Source organism: Chiloscyllium plagiosum, unplaced genomic scaffold (assembly GCF_037043375.1).
Source record: "Chiloscyllium plagiosum isolate Xiang-an unplaced genomic scaffold, Cpla_swu_hap1 HiC_scaffold_14, whole genome shotgun sequence".
In the NCBI taxonomy this organism is placed as follows: domain Eukaryota; kingdom Metazoa; phylum Chordata; class Chondrichthyes; order Orectolobiformes; family Hemiscylliidae; genus Chiloscyllium; species Chiloscyllium plagiosum.
In genome coordinates this window covers 49,056,522-49,077,659 of record NW_028270152.1, presented here as the reverse complement: position 1 = coordinate 49,077,659, position 21,138 = coordinate 49,056,522, and the positions used below count along the sequence as shown (strand labels likewise).

Here is a 21,138-nt window from a genome sequence, read left to right as displayed (position 1 = left end):
TTGCAATTGCCGTTGTTATTGCAATAATAGTACATCTGTCAATTTGGATCAATAACTGTTTTCAGTCTCTTGCTGATATCAGTCCCTCTCAAACTATTGCTACCATTCCTTCTATATTTGGTCTGTCACAAATGCCTCCAAATTTGTTTTGTCTTCTGTATGCATCTTTGTTTGAAATTCACCCACCATGCATGAGACAACTCTTGCCCTTTATTTCTATTTGTATAAATCTCTTACTCTCTTCCTATGACTTCCTTTTCCCTATCTCCCAAATATCTAAGATGGTCACCAACAAATCCGATAGGGAATTCAGGAGAAACTTTCTTTATCGAAGGAGTGATAATGTAGCACTTGCCATCTTGAGGTGTGGTGGAGGTTAATAGTATTGATAAACTTAAGGAGATGCCAGCAGACATGAAGGAGAAAGGAATAGAATATTATATTACTCTGTGCAGTAGAGAGGGGTGGAAGAACACTCTGGGGAATGACATCGGTACAAAGCAGTTGAACTGAATGGCCTTTTTCTATGGTCTATGTTCTCCACATGCTGGAGATTAATGTGCTAAACCTCTCCAAGCTATCAGCTAAACACACAACAAGAATTACGTTATGCTCATCAACATCAACAATTGTGTATGCTCTTGCTGAATACGATACAGTCAAGTCGTGGCATTATGAGGTAAATCATTTGTTTGTAATTGTCTACTAGGTGAGTGACAATTAGGAGTCATTCTTTGTTTTGGACTTTGAATTTACTTGGTGAGAAATCATTGGACGTTCAATATTTCTCATTGCATGGTTAACAAAATTACAAGGTGATTCCTTCTATGCCTTGATTAGATTAGATTACTTACAGTGTGGAAACAGGCCCTTCGGCCCAACAAGTCCACACCGACTTGCCGAAGCGCAACCCACCCAGACCCATTCCCCTACATTTACCCCTTCTACTAACACTATGGGCAATTTAGCATGGCCAAATCACCTAATCTGCACATTTTTGGACTGTGGGAGGAAACCGGAGCACCCGGAGGAAACCCACGCAGACACGGGGAGAATGTGCAAACCCCAAACAGTCAGTCACCTGAGGTGGGAATTGAACCCAGGTCTCTGGCGCTGTGAGGCAGCAGTGCTAACCACTGTGCCACCATGCCTCTGGAGAAAAACATAACTTTGCACCACGGATGTTAAAAATACTATTAGCTTAGAGTCATGGAGTCATAGAGATGTATAGCATGGAAACAGACCTTTCGGTCCAACTTGTCCATGCCGACCAGATATCTCAACCCGATCTAGTCCCACCTGTCAGTACCCAGCCCATATCCCTCCAAACCCTTCCTATTCTTATACCCATCCAAATGCCTCTTAAATGTTGCAATTGTACCAGCCTCCACCACTTCCTCTGGCAGCTCATTCCACACATGTAACACCCTCTGCGTGAAAAGGTTGCCCCTTAGGTCTCTTTTATATCTTTCCCCTCTCACCCAAAACCTATGCCCTCTAGTTCTGGACTCCCCAACCCCAGGGAAAAGACTTTGCCTATTTATCCTATCCATGCCCCTCATAATTTTGTAAACCTCTATAAGGTCACCCCTCAGCCTCCGACGCTCCAGGGAAAACAGTCCCAGCCGGTTCAGCCTCTCCCTGTAGCTCAGATCCTCCAACCATGCAACATCCTTGTAAATCTTTTCTGAACCCTTTCAAGTTTCACAACATCTTTCCGATAGGAAGGAGACCAGAACTGCACGCAATATTCCAACAGTGGCCTAACCAATGTCCTGTATAGCCGCAACATGACCTCCCAACTCCTGTACTCAACACTCTGACCAAAGAAGGAAAGCATACCAAACACCTTCTTCACTATCCTATCTACCTGTGACTCCACTTTCAAGGAGCTATGAACCTGCACTCCAAGGTCTCTTTGTTCAGCAACACTCCCTAGGACCTTACCATTAAGTGTATAAGTCCTGCTAAGATTTGCTTTCCCAAAATGCAGCACCTCGCATTTATCTGAATTAAACTCCATCTGCCACTTGTCAGCCCATTGGCCCATCTGGTCAAGATCCTGTTGTAATCTGAGGTAATCCTCTTCGCTGTCCACTACACCTCCAATTTTGGTGTCATCTGCAAACTTACTAACTATACCTCTTATGCTCGCATCCAAATCATTTATGTAAATGACAAAAAGTGGAGGGCCCACCACCGATCCTTGTGACACTCCCACTGGTCACAGGCCTCCAGTCTGAAAAACAACCCTCCACCACCACCCTCTGTCTTCTACCTTTGAGCCAGTTCTGTGTCCAAATAGCTAGTTCTCCCTGTATTCCATGAGATCTAACCTTGCTAATCAGACTCCCATGGGGAACCTTGTCAAACGCCTTACTGAAGTCCATATAGATCACATCTACTGCTCTGCCCTCATCAATCCTCTCTGTTACTTCATCAAAAAACTCAATCAAGTTTGTAAGACATGATTTCCCACGTACAAAGCCACGTTGACTATCCCAAATCAGTCCTTGCCTTTCCAAATACATGTACATCCTGTCCCTCAGGATTCCCTCCAACAACTTGCCCACCACCGAGGTCAGGCTCACTGGTCTATAGTTCCCTGGCTTGTCCTTACCACCCTTCTTAAACATACAAGCATGGAAACAGACCGTTTGGTCCAATTGGATCCATGTTGACCATGTTCCCAGCGTAAACTAGTCCCACCTGCCTGCATATGGACATTTCCCTCCAAAACTTCCCGATTCATGAACTTACCCAAATATCTTTTAAACGTGTCACTGTACTTGCATTCACCCACTTTCTCTGGCAACTTATTCCACACTCGTCACTCTATATAAAAATAGTTGGCCCTAATGTCCTTTTTAAATTACTCTCCCCTCACCTTAAAAATTCACTGCCTAGTTTAGAACTCCCCACCTGAGAGAAAATACCTTTGCTCTTCACCTCATCTGTGCCTTTCATGATTTTAAAAATCTCTATAAGGTCACCCCTTAACCTCCTATGCTCTAGTGAGAAAAGTCACAGTCAATCTTTATTCCTCAAACCTTCCATTCCTGGCAACATCCTGGTAACTATTTTCTAAACTCTCCCCAGTTTATCAATATCCTTCCGATAACTGGGTGACCAGAACTCCACACAGTAGTCCAGAAGAAGCCTCACCAACATCATGTACAGTTCCAACTTCTATACTCAAAGGTCTGAGTGATGAAGGCAAGTGTAACAAACACCACCTTAAACAACCTGTCTAACTGTAATGTAAATTTTAAAGAATTATGTATCTGAACCCCTAGATTTGTCTGTTCCACAATACTCCCCACGACCTTACCATTAATTGTATAAATCCTTCCCAGTGTGTGCTTTACCAATATGCAATACCTCATATTTATTCAAATTAAAATCAATCTGTCACTCCTCAGCCAATTTACCCAATTGTTCAAGATCTCTCTGTAATCTTAGATAACCTTCTTAACCACTATATCACCAATTTTTGTGTCATCTGCAAATCTATGGTCTCATCTGAATCATTTATATAAATGACAAGCAAAAGTGGACTCAGTACGAATCCCTATGGAACATCACCGGTCACTGGCCTCCAATCCAAAAAACAGCTCTCCACCACCACACTCTGTCGCCTACCGTAAAGCCAATTTTGTATCCAGTTGGCAAGCTCACCCTGAACTTCATTTGATCCAACTTTAATAATTAGACTACCATGCTGCTCAAAGGCTTTACTGAAGTCCAAGTAAATAACGTCTATCCCTCAGCCCTCATCAATCGTTTTGGTTACTTGCTCAAAAACTCAGTCAAGCTTGAGAGAGACAATTTCCCTCACAAAAACCTGTGCTGTCCACCTCTAATCGTCCTTGCCCTTTGGGAGATAAATTGTGAATCTTACTTCAGGAATTGGAAGTGACCCTCTAACTAGATATCTTGTCTTTTGTACTTTGCTTTCGCACTCAGATCCTGAATGAAAGCTGTTAGATCCAAGGATTATAGCTGTCAGAATTCACTGCTCAGAAGTGTTGCATTAGTTGTTCAGATTATCAGACCTGGAGCTGTTGTAAATCTGCATGGATGTAGCTTATTTCTTTTTTGTTATACCTATTAAGTACAAGTATAATTCTATTAGCTATTAAAAAGCATTACAATTTTGCTTTTGTTGATCAAGTAATTTCTTCATTAATATTCATGTATGTCTCTATAATTTATTATTTAACAGGGAGAAGGAATTATAAATAAAGGTATGGAATGGATTCAGTATAGTGGAATTTAGAAATTGTCTTTTTAGCTTTAATTCTCTATGCTGTATGTCAATAACAATAATTTTCAAGCTTTCCTTTATTGTATCTATTATTCATTTTATTGTGATATAATATGCAAGAATCCAAAAAGAAAATGAGCAGGAGCAGACCATACAGTTTGGTGTTGAAATCATAGCCTGATCTCTGGCTTCAATTGTACTTACTCCACTGCTCCCTCCATCACTGGTTTACCTGAGAGATCCAAAATCTATCTATCCCAGCCTTTAAATATATTCAATGATGGAGTATCCATAATCCTTAGGGTAGATCATTCCGAAGATACGTAATCCTTTGCATTTAATAATTTCTGCTAATCTCATTCTTAATCCATTGGCCCCTTGTCCTGAGCTTGTCTCTGGTTTTATTAGATTGCATAACCAGCAAAACAATTTGTGTCTACCCTGTTAAGCCCTTTCAGAATCTTGTGTGCTTCCATGACACTGCCTTTCATTCTCCGAAGTTTCAGATACTATATGTCCAGTTTTCCCTCATCTCATCAAGGCCAACTCTTTTGTTAACAGGACCAATCTACAGAACCTTCAATGTACTACTCCAGTTGAGATAAGTCATTAGTTAAACTTGGAGACCACAAGTGCAGAAAGATTTGGCTTCATGAAAGCCCTGTGCATTCGTAGCCAGTTTTTATTTTAAACCTGTATTTAAATCTTCTTGTAATAACACTCCTGTGCGCATATAGCAAGACTCCTTTTCTCCTGTATTCCAATTCTTAGTAGCCTCTGTCTCGTCACAGTTTGTATTTCTACATAGCTTGAAAAACGTCCTTAATCAGCCTGTTCAGAAATGTTATGACACACCTGGAACATAAGGAGTTTGAACCTGGAACTTCCAAAGCATCCACAAACTTAGATACATTACACACCATCTCTTAATCCATGTCATTACTTTGTTATAAATAGCTGACATCTTGGCACTTCCAGCACTTCAATAAGCATACCCTTCAAACTTGGAATGATCCATTATGCCTACTCTTTAATCCCAATCCATTAACAAATCCTTTAACAATGTTACCCAACTCCACGAGCTCCAATCTTGCCTATCATCCTTTTGTATGGCCCTTATCAGATGCTTTTAGGAAATCCAAATATATTACACTTACTGATGCTCCTTTATCTACAGCAACAAATGTATCCTCAAAAAAACTCTAATAAATTTGTCAAACTGGGTTTCCCTTTTGTAAAATTAGAGAAATTTAAGCTAAATTTGCATTATTGGTTTATATAGAAATACTGTCTGTCAGAAATACATCTGACAGACAACAATTCATTGTAATACTATCTGCATTTATGTAATAGAAAATTCAAATAAAAACCTTTGGACTATATTAGAAAACATGTTTCCTGACATGATTTTTACCTGAGTTCAAATAGGTGCTCCTTTGCACCTACACTGTCTGCCTTCTAACTGATGCAAGTCTGACTGGATTTTATAGTTTGAAAATAAAATTACAAACACTTTTAAATTAACCATGAATTTTTATACTCTTCTGAAGATGCAGACATACAGAACATCACATTGATTTATCTGCTGGTAGCTATTGTATTTATTGATCGAAGTAATCCATTAATCCTCCAAGAACACTTCACTATAACAATTCATTCAATATTTGCAGAGATTTATTAGAAACGTATAGACCCAAACGATGGATCTTGGAATCCTTTCAGCTGTTGATAGGCTCCATAAACAATACGTGTTGACTAAATTCAGAAGATACATGCCTGTTCATTTTTTGAATAGTGAAATGAGATCTTTTACATTCAACTTAAGAAGCAATGAGGCCTTTGATGTTCCCTCTTCAGACAATGCCTCCAACAAAGATAGCGCTCTGTCACCACTATGCTAAAATAACATGCCAAATTATGTCTTCAGCTTTGTAGTGCAGCCCCCGGAAATTGTGAAATATTGAGGCATGTTGTGGGACTGAGAGCACTTTGGTGAAGAGAAAGAAGATTGTCATGTTCTGAGGAAGAGTCACTGGACCCAAAATGTTAACTCTGCTTTCTTTCCACAGATGCTGCTAGATGTGCTGAGTTTCTCCAACAATTTTTGTTTCTGTTATTGTCAGGGAGGTGTTAGTCAATCAAAATTGCTTATAAGCACTAGGAAGAACCACTTCTGGGTCCTACTGGCCCTCTGTGTAATATACACTGGGTGTGACAGCTCCTGCCTACCTTCATAAGATGATCAGAAATTATAAAAGGAGTAGCACATTCAGTCCCTTATAGTCTGCTTCGCCATTCCAGGAAGCCATAGCCTTAAGTCCATATTCCCATCTCTCCCCTGTAGATCAAAATTCTCTCAGCTTTAAATATATTGGGTGATGCAATCTACACAACTTCCTACAGAAGATAACAACAAAAATAAACTCCTGCCTTAAAGAATAATGAATTGTGATAATAGGTACTGGCTTTCCTAATTCCTGGAGGTCCCAGTCTGCAATTGTTAAATCAAATTGCTCCCACGATGGAGTCTCATTTAAATATTATAGTTTCTGTCATGCAGCTCAGAAAGTCAATTATTCAAGGAATAAACAGGATATAGGCAAGTTCTTGACTGTTTAGGTTTGGTTTATTTATGTCCCACTTGGACCCACCCTTACCTTTATTTGTAGAGTTTTAAAATGACCTTGTGTTCTTTTCTGCATTTTATTAGGAGAAGCAATGAAATGACTCATTTATTATATATTTAGCAATTGCTGCTGGTCGATGAAGTGAATAGAAAGAAACACTGCTGAATACCCTCAAGTGATCAGGCAGTAGCTGTGAGGAAAGAAACAGAGTTAACATTTCAGATTGGTCATGAAATGTTATCAACCTTAAGCAATCTGTTTTTATTTCAAATTACTAGCATGTGCTATGTTATGCTTCTGTATTGTTGTTCTTGCACTTGCTCCTAATTACTTACTTTTAATTTTGAGAGGTCAGGCTTATTTTTAAGAAAATCCTTTTGTAGCTTTTTGGAATAATTAAATTCTAATTGAGAAAAAGTAGGAGAGGTTTTGTCATGTTGGCATTTGGAAGCTGTACATTGGACAAAATAAGTTTGTTTCCCTTACTTTAAGATATTTGGAGGGTTTTTTTTTGTTGTAAGTCAGTTTTCCAGAAAATCTTCTTGTTTAATTTCTCTAGAGAACATTGCAACTAACCAATTAGCTATGTGTACAGGTACACAATGGGAAAGGAAGTAAAGCCTTTGTGTACAATCCTGTTGTGCTATTCATCAGACTTTTATATTTAAGAAACTATGGTTTTGTAGCAATTTATTTATTCACTGCTCCTCTAACAACCATTCTTAATTATTTTCTAATTTTGTTTTGGCTGGAATGAATTAGTAACTCATGGTTTCTGCCATTAAAATTGAAGTTTTTCAACTGTACCAACGACATTTTTTTCCTTACTTGGTGAAAATGGACAGTATGTTTTCATCTATGTCAGTTTACTGTTGTTTCTCAGAATCTTGCTCTGCCTGTTTTAGCTTCCCTTATTTACTCTCTCATTCATTTCCCCTCCAAATCTTCTACATTCGGTTTATTTCTCGATGTACAATCAAACTTAAATTTTTCATGTTGATCTTCATTTGATCTTTTGATCTCATTTATTCTTTATTTTATTTCTCATTCAGGAAGTTCTACAATGCCTTTTTCTCCTCAGGCAATATATTTTGACCATATGAAGTCTAACTTCTCTTAAGAGGGAGCATGTTGTTCAGTTACAGTTTTACTGCACAGTCTTTATTTCCAGTTTACCATTTCCCAAGCCATTGAAACTGGCCCATTCAAAATTATGTTTGGGGATTGGTTAGCTCAGTTGGCTGGATAACTGCTTTGCGATGCAGAATGATGCCAACACCGCGGGTTTAATTCCCACACCAGCTGAACTTCCCACGAAAGACTCACCTTCTCAACCTCTCCCCTTGCCTAAAACATGGTGACCCTAATCAGTTGTCTCTGTCTCTGCAGAGAGAGCCACCCTATAGTTTGGTGCAACTGTGGTGATGTTATTGTTTAATTATGTTTACTCTGGATTGCTCGGCAACCTATTCCTAAACCTCATGATGCTATAATCTGTTCTAATCTCCCTTGACATTCAGTGGCATTGCCATTACTGAATTACTCACTATCAATGTGCTGGGCTTTACCATTGACCAGATGGGGGAAATGTAGCTGGGAAGGCGATAAGTGGGTGGTAGTTGGGGGGTAATTGTGATAGGCGGTGAGGAGGATGGACTGGATAGATGGGAAGGAAGATGGACAGGTCAGGAGGGCAGTGCCGAGTTGGAGGGTTTGATCTCAATGAGGTAGGGGGAAGGGGAGATTTGGAATCCAGTTAACCAGAGGAACGATCTGGGACAATGAAATAATTTTAAAAAGCAATACTTAACATTTGTCAGCTTGTCCTTGAAGATTATCAACTAAAATGTAAGAGTACAAGAAAGAAATGTATCAGACATTTGAAGAACCCACAAGTGAAAAAGAAATAATGTGGGATCAGTGGTTTTATCACTCAAATTAGAGAGAGGTTTTGAGAAGGTGAGAGACATCACTGCTGTGGAATATTTCAGAAATGGAAGAGGTACTGGTTTTAAGGAGCAGACAGAAAGACACCAAAGTAACAAAGGAGACATGCTAGAACCAGAAGCGATATAAACGAATTAATCTGTTTCCATTGTAATAAGACCAAAGCTAGTTGCTGGAAGTTAAATTGGAGACTGATTGTAGTAGTAGGAATGGCCAAGAAATCCACAGAAGTTATGAGATCAGGAAAGAAAATATGTATTAAAACCATAGGTCTGTTGAATAAACAGAGAACATTTGCCTTAAAATTTACTAAGAAGGAAATGATGACTCGGTCAATACTTTCCTTATTATTGTTGAAGGGAATAGGTCCAGTGAAGGTTTTGACTATTTTATTTCAAAATGAGAGCAATTCCTTGTACTGTACTTCAAACCAAAAAGCTAAGCAGTAAAGGTGTTGGAGCAAGTCAGTCTGTTGGATAATGCCATTTGCCTTCCAGAAGGGTTAATCAAGTGTTAATTGGATGTACACATTGAGGTTACATACTGATTCCATTATACAGAGCTGAATTAAAGAGTGACTGTGTATACTGAAAATGGAGAAGTTGTCGTTGGATTAGTGCAACAAATCTTAGGAAACAAATTGATCTGGTTTTGGGAAAATACCTACCTGGTTCAAATATATTGGCCTTATTGAAGGTGGAAGAGCCAGTAAAGATAAGAGAACACAAGATGTTACAGGAGGAACACCCTGGATTTTTTCTTGACTGTGTTGTGATAAGATCTCAGGCCTGTTGAATTTATCAAGAAGAGTCTGTGCAAAAACGAGTTAACTTGGAACTTAAGTTATTGGATACAGCTTTTGAAAATTTAAATTAAAATGATGAAGTTCACATGTTTAGGCCATCTGTTTTTAATAGAGATCTGCAAGCAAATTTTATTTTGAGAGTGTTGTATCACATAGCCTACCTAGAAATTGAATTAGAACTAATACCTGTGTAGTACATGAGGCAATTGAGATCATATCGAAAGTGAGCTGCTGAGGATTGGGTGGTAGTTCATCCAGGTGTAGTCCTATCTGAGTATCAAAGTAAACTTTTATGATTGGCTCACAAATTTCCAATGGCAAGTCACTTAGGTGTTAGGAAAAGCCAGGCTGAAGTAATAAAATATTATTATCGATAAGCATTTTGCCACACATGCCATACATATCAGAAAGTGGAGAAACACCACATCTATTAAACTATGCTTTTAATCCTGATGCTAGTTTTCAAAGAACCATGTGGCAGGTTCTTCATGCAAAGGAGTTTTATGTAAAACCAGGAATGGGAATCAGTATCTCTTAACAAATATGGATGTTTTTATTTAACATACAAATAACCATATGTTGAAATAGGCAGCAAAAGACTTCGAGATTTATAGAGTCATAGAGATGTACAGCATGGAAATAGACCCTTTGGTCCAACCCGTCCATGCCGACCAGATATCCCAACCCAATTTAGTCCCACCTGCCAGCACCCAGCCCATATCCCTCCAAACCCTTCCTATTCATATACCCGTCCAAATGCCTCTTAAATGTTGCAATTGTACCAGCTTCCACCACATCCTCTGGCAGCTCATTCCATACATGTACCACCCTTTGCGTGAAAAAGTTTCCCCTTAGGTCTCTTTTATGTCTTTCCCCTCTCACCCTAAACCTATGCCCTTTAGTTCTGGACTTCCCAACCCCAGAGAAAATACTTTGTCTATTTATCCTATCCATGCCTCTATAAGGTCACTCCTCAGCCTCCGACGCTCCAGGGAAAACAGCCCCAGCCTGTTCAGCCACTCCCTGTAGCTCAGATCCTCCAACCCTGGCAACGTCGTTGTAAATCTTTTCCGAACTCTTTCAAGTTTCACAACATCTTTCCGATAGGAAGGAGACCAGAATTGCACGCAATATTTCAACAGTGGCCTAACTAATATCCTGTACAGCCGCAACATGACCTCCCAACTCCTTACATAAGTTTTATTGTAATTCTATACTTTATCACAAACAGCAGTTTCCACCTTTTCCTTTCCAGAAGGCAATGCTGCCACTGATAAAGAACCTGACTCTAAATCCAAAATCTAATGAAAATCACCTACTTGAATAACATTACAGCAGTTCTGGCTTACCCTTAAAGGAACCAGTATTTCTAATCAGTGGCGGTTTTAACTAGATTCCTTGAAGCAGTGCCTTTGGAAATATATACAGCAATATAGAAATGAAAAAGTTAATTTCAGATTTTTTATAAGGTATCAGTGACACATTGAATCAAGTCAAGTTTTATATTACAAATACTAAAAAAAAAATCATGGTTTGTGGAAAAAACAGTTTCTAGCTTTACTTTATCATCTACAACTCTAAGATTAGAAAGATTGGACCAAAATTTAAAGGCTGTGATTAGAGCTTAGACCTAGTGATTGGAATAAACAAATTGCTTTGTTACTGTCTGCTACTAGGGATGCTCCTAATGGATCCATAACGTTCAGCCCCTTTAAAAATGATATATGGATGGCATTTAAATTGGTTGCATTCGTAAGCTAAATTTCAGAGACTTAGCTTGCATCCTTTATATTGAGTTTCACAGAAAAGAGACTGGCCAAAGCAGGAGTTGGCTAAAAATAATTTGGAAAAAAAAATCGACTAATAAAGGCAAAATACTGTAGATACTGGAAAAGGGTTGCATGACTTCTGACCTGGGGAAGCAGGAGATGTTTCAAACACTTGTTAAATGTTGGCTGTTTCTCCTGATGGGATTAGAATGTCTGTCCAGTCTGAGTTTGCATAAATACGAGGTGTTAGTCCTTTTGTCTTTTAAGTTAGTACACGTTAGTAAAAATACTAGACCTATGTGATTTAATAAGTTAGAACTTTTACACACATTTAATAAAAGTATAGAGTTGTGAGTTTTTATTTGCTGTTGTCAGTTTGACAGTTCTCATTCACTCGTGACTTGGAGATGCTGCTGTTGGACTGGGGTATATAAAGTTATAAAAGACACAACATCAGGTTATAGTTATGGAAGTGCTGTTTTGGTAGTAAGTTTCTTAAATGGAATAGCAGCCCTATTTAATATGTATTTAACAGGTGCATACTAGTTGAGGAAACTGTTTGATGTTCTGGATTTTATTCAGGTCCCAAGAGACTGTCATTAAGGGCTGATTAATGTTATAATCTTCCCATAATTTCGGGTGAGTTGTGGAGACACAGTGGCGGGGGTGGCTTTGTTCTGAATAGGTGAGAATATTATCACTTATTGGGGAGTATCTTTTGATGTAGAAACAAATCGAAACACTACTTGCAGCATGGGATGATAAAGATTGAAGGTGTGAAGAGGCAGCAGTGGGTTGGAAGGGGTGTTTTAATTTAGTCTGTCTTGTAATAGTAAAATATACTACAAAGGTTTAATGAATGAATGAATGAAATGCTGTATAATAAACATAGTGTACTGGTGAGTGAGTTAGTAAAGAGTAATGAATGAATGGAGACATGGTATTAATAAATATAGAGCTCTGAGTGGGTCAGTAAAGAGACCTAAAATACAGTATCTCACATACTTAATCAAAATTTAGTTTGTGTAGTTTTATTTTATCCAAGTCAAAAATACAGTGCCTTTTAACTCTCTGCAGCAAATAACTTATGAACCATTCATACAGATATTCAAATGGAGGTGCTTTTTGAAAAAAAATTATAAATGTTATTTTTAAAACTCATCCCTATCTTGGCCTTTCAGTTGTTTGCTTCGATGCCAAAATCAACTTTGACGATAATGCAGAATTCAGACAGAAGGAAATTTTTTCTCAGAATGATGAATCAGAAAGTGATCCCTTGGAATGTGAAGCAGCAAAGTATGACCTCAAATACGTCGGTATGGACGGAAATATTGCTTGCTTTGGTAAGTGGAGCATGTGAGTTAAGCTATTGGAAAAGATTTTTAATTGAATGGAAAATCTAATATTTCTTTGCTGTATTAAAAAGAGAGATCCTTTATTGATATACCCAGAAGCAATTGTAAAATGTTTTTATTGAAAGTAGCTGTTTTAGTAATTTTCTTTCGATAATATGATGACATGTTTGTCAGTTGAATTTTGTTTTTAGTCAGTTTGAATTTCAAATTGTTGAGTTATTGTCATTGCATTGTTAGTTAAACACTGGAAAGACCAAAGACAACTTATTTAGTCATTATGAAATGATACATAACCTTCCTCCCAATATCTATACTCTGTTCAATAGCGAACTAAGGTTTAAACTGCCAATCCTATTCATCCTCTGCACCCGATGTGGCCTCCTCTATATTGGGGAGACAGGCCGGCTACTTGCGGAGCGTTTCAGAGAACACCTCTGGGACACCCGGACCAACCAACCCAACCACCCTGTAGCTCAACATTTCAATTCCCCCTCCCACTCCACCAAGGATATGCAGGTCTTTGGACTCCTCCATCGTCAGACCACAACAAAACGACGGTTGGAGGAAGAACGCCTCATCTTCCGGCTAGGAACCCTCCAACCACAAGGGATGAACTCGGATTTCACCAGTTTCCTCATTTCCCCTCCCCCCACCCTGTCTCAGTCAAATCCATCAAATTCAGCACCGCCTTCCTAACCTGCAATCTTCTTCCCGACCTCTCCGCCCCCACCCCAGTCTGACCTATCACCCTCACCTTGACCTCTTTCCACCTATCACATTTCCGACGCCCCTCCCCCAAGTCCCTCCTCCCTACCTTTTATCTTAGCCTGCTGGACAAACTTTCCTCATTCCTGAAGAAGGGCTTATGCCCGAAACGTCGATTCTCCTGTTCCCTGGATGCTGCCTGACCTGCGCTTTTCCAGCAACACGTTTCCAGCTCTGATCTCCAGCATCTGCAGACCTCACTTTCTCCCCAATCCTATTCATTACCAAATTGTAAGCTTAGTCCCTTCATTGACAAAACTCCAGTACCTTCTTTTGCTACTTCATTTTTGAATGAGCCTATAGAGTCATTTTAAATTCCTCATATACGCTCCAATTCATCCACAATTTCAGCAGAAAGGACTGAAATTTACTAAAATTTTGCGGAATTTGATAGAAGGCTTTTCTGTATGTGAATTCTAGAGGGTTATCTCAAGCAATTCTGTACTGCTCACTTCATTACAGATTATCACATCTCTGTAGCACCATGCATGCACTATCTTGTAGAAGCATTCGCCACTGCTGGGATCTTCCAGGATTTCTGTTGCCAGTGCCATATTTAAAGCCCAGATGTGCATCAGTTTAATCACTGCCAGCCATTAATAACCCTTTGCAATTCCTGGAGTGGGAAGGAAATAAAAAGGAAAACCTTTTGAGGGCACATAGATGGCATTAGATTAGAAATAAAAACTCACATTTGTAAATGTTTTGCAATTTTATATCATTACCTGTCTGATTGACTGTCATAGTAATTGCAGCTACAAGCATCAAGCTACACAGGCTATCATGTTAGAACCTTCCTAAGCGAATGCTACTCTTTCCCTAACACTCATCCTAGCACAACATCTTTTCATTGTTCAATGTGGGAACGTCACATGTTAGAAAACTGCAAGAAACCATATGCCATTGGTGCCAACATGTACAACAACCTCCTGCTGATCATTTTGCCTTTGAGAACACTCTGTGCCCTCTCCAAGACATCCTTGACCCTGGCACCAGGGAAACAACACACCATTCAGATGTCTCGGTCTGCCCCTGACTAAAACGTCCCCTATCACAATCGAGCACTTGGAATCTGACATACTCCTCATTGCAGTAGAGCCAGTCTGGGTACCAGAAACCTGACTGTCAGTACTACATTTCTCTGAGCGTCCATCATACCCTACATTTTCCAAAGCACCATACTTATTTGAGAAGGGGATAGCCAGAGGAGAGTCCTACGCAACCTGCCTACCTCTCCTAGCTTTCCTAAAGGTAACCCATCTACCTGACTGCGGAGAGAAAGCAAAGTTATGTTTCTGGTCCAATGACCCTTCTTCAGAAGTCTCTGGACTTCTGTCATGTAATCTTTGGAAGGGCTTTGTGGAAGTTGGAGGCAAGTCTGTCATCACAGAATTCTCATAACTGACCAACCTTGTTGGTACCGCATTTCTGAGGCTGACCCGATTAAGAGTCTAACTGACAGTGATCCTCAGAATAGTGATGATCAGATATTCAATAGTATGAGAGATGTTTATATTTTCTCATGTTGGAGATGGTCATTACAGAGATGTTGTGTGGCCCAAATATTATTTTCCTTTATCAAAACAAACCTGGGTGTTGTCTCGGTCTCAATATCATGTTGATGTAGACTTAATGATCCCTTTATGTAGCATTTCTGAAGGGTCTTTTCTGTTGTATGCTACCACATGTTGCTGGGTGAGTTCAGTATGTGGCACCAGGGCTTATCAAAATTACAAACAGATCCTGCTGGAACTTCAGAAAACTAAGTAAGCTGTTCACTGGTTAATGCAATTCCAATATACACTCCTGCTACCAACACAGTTGCCTACACTAATATGGGATACTTGCAGGAGCATGTGCTTCCTTTCTGTTTTGTTGAAAGTTTGTGAATTCTGAGAATGGATGCTGATTATACATCTAGCCCATTTGTGAAAATGGTTTTGTTTTTGTATTTGTCCATTAATCTAAATAATCCCTTTTTATGTTGTCGGATCTCTGTTTACCAGTAAAGGTATTTATTTACACTTCTTTATATGATTTATTTTCTCAAATTTTCACTTTTTAAGTGAAGATGCACTTCTGTATTTTTCATTAATCAAGGACTAAGAAAAGAGACAGTCTTTAGACTTGCATCGCTTGTCGAGAAAGTACTGTTGAATTGCTGATATGACTAGAAATGGTTGCTTTATATTTAAGTCTCACAACAATATCTGCCTGTTCAGCCTTTTTGGTCCATCTTTCATGCAAGTCTCCTTCTTTCGTCAGTGTTGTTAAAACTTGAATTTTCTTATGAAACTGTTTATAACAAACTAGTCTTGTATGCCTTTCTGTATTTAAATAACTGATGAGCTAGAATATGATGCCTTGCAAGCTGGTAAGAGATGATATCTCTGTTATAAACAGTTAATGGAGCTGGCCTTGCAATGGCTACTTGTGATATCATTGAACTTCATGGAGGAAAACCTGCAAACTTTCTTGATCTGGGCGGTGGTGTACAAGAGAATCAAGTGTACCAAGCCTTTAAACTACTAACAGCGGATCCCAAGGTAAGACAACATATTTGTAAACAATATTTTTATTAGGAGAAAGGAATGTATAATAGCAAGTGTTTTTGCACTGGCAGTTATTTAAGGATTTGTAAATAATTTAAATTTTAATGAAATTATTTTAATTAAACACAGAATACACAAATACTCGTTCAATGATTAATGTATGTGCATTTTCATGAGCACCAGTGATCTGTAATTATCTATATAATATTGTACTCTGGCCACAAAACTATTTGTCTATAAATTTATGCATTCACATAGAGCTTATTTGCAAATTGGGAAAGTGCTAACCATTCACTGTGACTTTGCTTAATACTAACAGGGGAAATAAAAATCTCAATGTGAGTCCACATAGTTTATCTGTGATGTTCACCAAAATTTACTGATCCATTATTTATGCTACTCTTTCCCAGAAATTCTAGGTAAGCTGAGGTCTCTTGGGAAGGAGGAATTGAAGGAAATTAGTATCAATTTTTTTAAAATGTAATGCTCGAGAAATTAATGGAACTAAAAGCTGACAAGCCAAGGACCTGATTTAATCTACTTTACAGGGCACTAAAGGAGGTGGGCATGTAAGTAGTGTATGCATTGGTTGTCATCTTCCAAAATGCTGCAGGTCCTGGAACAGTCTCAGCAGATTGGACAGTGACAAATGTAACACCATAGAGTCGTAGAGTTGTACAGCATGAAAACAGACCCTTAAGTCCAATTCATTCATGCTGACCAATTTTCCTAAACTAAACTAGTCCCACTTGCCTTCATTTAGCCCATATTCCTCTAAGCCTTTCCTATTCATGTACCTTCCAAATATCTGTAAAATGTTGTAGCTGCGTTTACCAATTTTTCTGACAGTTCATTCCACATATTAAACTATCCTCTTTGTGAAAAAAAATTATCCTTCAGATGTCTTTTAAGTCTTTGTCCTCTCACCTTAAAACTATGCCCACTAGTTTTGAATTTGCCCACCCGAGGGAAAAGACCTTTGCTATTCACCTTATCTGTGCCCCTCTGATTTTATAAATCTCTATAAAAGGTCACCTCTCAACCTCATGTTCCAGTGAAAGAAGTCCCAACCTAGCCTTATAACTCAAATTCTCTAGTCCTGGCAACATCCTGGTAAATCCTGTCTGAACCTCTCCAATTTAGTAATATCCTTTCCATAGCAGGGTGTTCAGAACTGTACACAGTATTTCAAAAGTGGCGTCACCAAAGTCCTGTACACCCTCAACGTGGTGTCCCAATTCCTATACTCAATGGTCTTAGCAATGAAGTCAGTCATGCTAAACACCTTATTAATCACCCTGCTTACCTGTTATGCAACTTTCAAAGAGCTATGTACCTGAGCCATGGGTCTTTCTGTTGGATAAAATTACCCAGGGCCCTACCATTAACTGTAAAGGAGGAACTAGACATGGAATTACCTAAAAGGTGGAAATTATGGTGGAGTTCTGGAGGCTCTATTTAGCCTAACATCAGTAGTAGGAAAAATGCTGCAGTCTATTATAAAGGATGTGATAAAATGAACACTCCGGTCCACATAATAAGTAGGGTGCACCTGACTGAAGATTAAAGATTACTACCCATGTCTGAACAAACTTGTTCCAATCGTGCAGAGAGGATGCTCCGGATGTTGATTATTTTGATGATTTAGTGTAGAGATTTAGTGATTTGTGTATTTAGAGACTAATCTGCCTTTTTGAAGGTCAGAGTTACTTGTTTTTGAACTGGACAGGGGCCGAGAAAAGAAGGCCTAAACAAATGCTCGTCTACCCAATTCAAAGCACACAGGAAGACTGTGTTAACGTTGCCTGTGGTATCATTAAAATTCTGTAAGGCATTGCCATCCCAAAAATGCTATCATTCTCAAAACGTAAACAATCCATTCTAAAAAAGTAAATTATGATTATTTGTGGACTGATGTGCATAATTTTCTTTCTTTGTATGATATGATTTTGAAAAAAACTGCATGTTTAAATCTGATTGGAATGATAGGATAGTTTAGCACTTAGTATCTTTTGGAATAAGCAGTAGAAAGTCATGTTCTCTCTAATACAGTATACCAAAACTTGTTCATTAGAAAATTACAATTTTGGGTTTTGATAACGTTGCCACATCGCGAATAGAGGTAGAAGGCAGGTTAAGTAACAAAACTAGTATATCCTGCATTCTCATTTATATTGATCCAACTCCTTTCAAAATTTCATAATTTGAGAGAATGAACCTTTCAGTATGCTATTGGCGCGTTATATTGCAAGTTTTTGATTTCAACAGTATTTTCAACTTCACCTTGTGGCAGTTTTATTAAAAATCTGGATAGTCAAAACAATTTGTAGCTGCTGACTTAAATTTACTTCTCTAAAAAGAGTTTCGTTGTGTAGGAAATAGGGAAATCTTAAATACATATTGAAGATAAATTTAAAAACTGACTGCACAATTGATTTCGTAGCTTAGTTTTAGATATGTCAGAGCAATTGCTGAAAGGCTAATGTACAGTATATGATTGCTTGAAACTTTATCACCTTTGTCTTTCAAAGCATGCATTTCCTGTAGTCATTACTCAGAACTGATGTCCCATTTCGAACATACTGCACCTTTTACATACTCCATTACCTCCGTCCTTTTCTGTTGTATATGGAACATTGGAAGGGTTTTTATAAGCTTTCCACTCTCCCTCTGGAGGTGGTGAGTTAGGGATGAATCCACTCTCCTTGAAGGGCTTCTGTCTTGCTTGGCTCAATTGCAAATTAATTGTATTAATTTTCAAAATTATCTGTAAGGTGTTGCTGGAAAGAAAATGTGAACAGGGCATGAAATTTCTCTGTCATTCAGCTTTTGGATGATTAAACCATTTATATTGAAGGGAGACAAGGTACTTGAATAAGTTTAACTTAAAGTAAATTCTTTTCCATTTGAACTAATGGAATCATTTTACATGATTTTAATCCAATTCATTTTATAGTATATTCTTCCAACCTACTCATGAGATTTGTGCCATATCATGTTCCTGTAGGAGTCTGCTACCTTGCAGCCTGGAAAAACATGTGGATAAATTTAACTAAACTGTGTACCGTTAATAATGTACAGACTGTTGAATTTCTCCTTAATGGAACAAATTATGAAAGGTAATTCAGAAATTATCTTCTATATGGAATTTTACAGTATGCTGTAAAACCTAGAATCTTAGTCGTACATTTTTTTGGAAGCTAATTAAGTTTTCTGTTGATAGAATGTGTGAACAAATTTTATATTATGGTTTGATATTGTTGCTAGCCCCAATGGAAATGCATTCTATAAGTGAACAATATGAGTTGTTCAATTCAGCAGTTTTTCTTTGCGTTCACCATGCAATGCGGGTGTTGCTGGCTTGGCCGAATATTTATTGCCCATCCATAACTGTCCAGAGGGCAGTTGGAGTCACATTGCTATAGATCTGGAGATCAGGTAAGAATGGCAGTTTCCTTCCCTGGAAGGATTTTTGCAACAATCCACGATGGTTTCATGATCATCATTCAACTCATATTTCCAGATTTTCATTGAATTCAAATTCCATCAGTTGTGGCGAGATTTGAACCCTTGTCCCCAGAACATTACCTTAATACTCTCGGCCCTCACTTCCCCATATTCATATGAAATCAATGTAGATTTGCATGTCATCTTTTGTCAGAATTCTAATGCATTTCTGCACAGGTATATCAACTAAACCACTAATTGGCTACCAATTCATTATATAATATTCCTTTCAAGTTTAAATAGACGATTTTTCAACTATTTTATGGATAGTTTCACTAATGAAAGCAACATACTGTAATATTTTGTAATAATTTGTCTTAATTCATTTCCACAATTTGAATCAAATAAAGGTCAGACATTTTCCCACACAAAAGGAGTAAAAATGGAAGAGTGAATCATATCAGATTGTCTTGTATATCTCTGGATGATTGCTTCAAAATTGTCAATGTCAGGAACCTGGACAGAGTTACTGAGGAAATCTGACTAAGGTGGATGATGTGTAATGTACATGAAGAGAGTTTTAAAAAAAACTCTAATCGTATGTAAAGCAAATCCACTTCACATTTAAATCAAGCTCTGATATTTTCCACCTGTAAATGCAGGATTCTGATACCTTATGTTGTGTTGCACATTTAATTTGGAACCTGTTACAGTGGAATATTTGCTGTAACTAGTGTAGAAAAGAATACAAGTGTCAGTACAATTTAGGATTATCAGGTTTAGGATTTTACTTTTTTATTTGTGTTAAATGATAAATTCCTGTGAAATATTTATCAAGATATCATGAATTGAATATTAATATTAACTGGTAAATCATGATTGTTTTCTTGAAAAAGGAATCAATAACAGAAGTGTCTTTAGTACACTGTGGCTGCATTCATGTCAGTATGTCATTAATTGACATTTCATGTTTCCTGTGGAAAATGCAGCAATTTCTTTTAAAATTACCGTTATGATTCTGATTACCGAATGCTAAGTAAGAGTCAGACAAATTAAGACTTGGCCACTAATGGTGGGGGAAAAGGAGGATGAAGGTGAAACTGGCATTGTTATGTGGGTTCCAGGTAACCTTGATGCACATGTAAATAAATACGACCAGGGACCTTCCGTCATGCTCAACAAAAATGACCACAGTCGCAAAATGCACGCTATACTCAATGATGGTTTCGTTTATACTGATGGAGCCTGCCATTCTAAATGACAATACAGCAAGTTGCAGAGACACTTATGGGACTTGTGAAAAGATGTCAATCTGCCTCATGATATATATGATATGATTTATCTTTACAGCTTATGCATCCATGAATGTAGAGGTTGTCCAAAACGCAAAAAAAGGCCAAAGTTCCTTCATGACCTATATAATCTTTAACTGGCTGTGCATAACCTGAATTGGCCAAATGCTTTAGTGGGCTGTTGCAACCTGTTTTGAATGAGATTTCCCTCATATACTATGAAAATTACTTCACTTTCGCAAAGACCATACAAGGCCTCATATTGACAGCAATAGCATGTTTGTGTGGTCTTTTGACATTACTAATTTATTT

At 38.1% G+C, this 21,138-nt stretch overlaps 1 protein-coding gene across 1 annotated transcript in view; it reads left to right on the top strand.

The window, feature by feature from the left end:
- Positions 1–21,138, top strand: part of suclg2 (succinate-CoA ligase GDP-forming subunit beta) — a 314,651-nt gene that overhangs the window by 187,791 nt on the left and 105,722 nt on the right. Inside the window, exons 8-9 of the mRNA XM_087994422.1 lie at positions 12,597–12,758; positions 15,939–16,081. Coding sequence (XP_087850548.1) covers positions 12,597–12,758; positions 15,939–16,081 — 305 coding nt within the window. The remainder of the gene's footprint in view (positions 1–12,596; positions 12,759–15,938; positions 16,082–21,138) is intronic.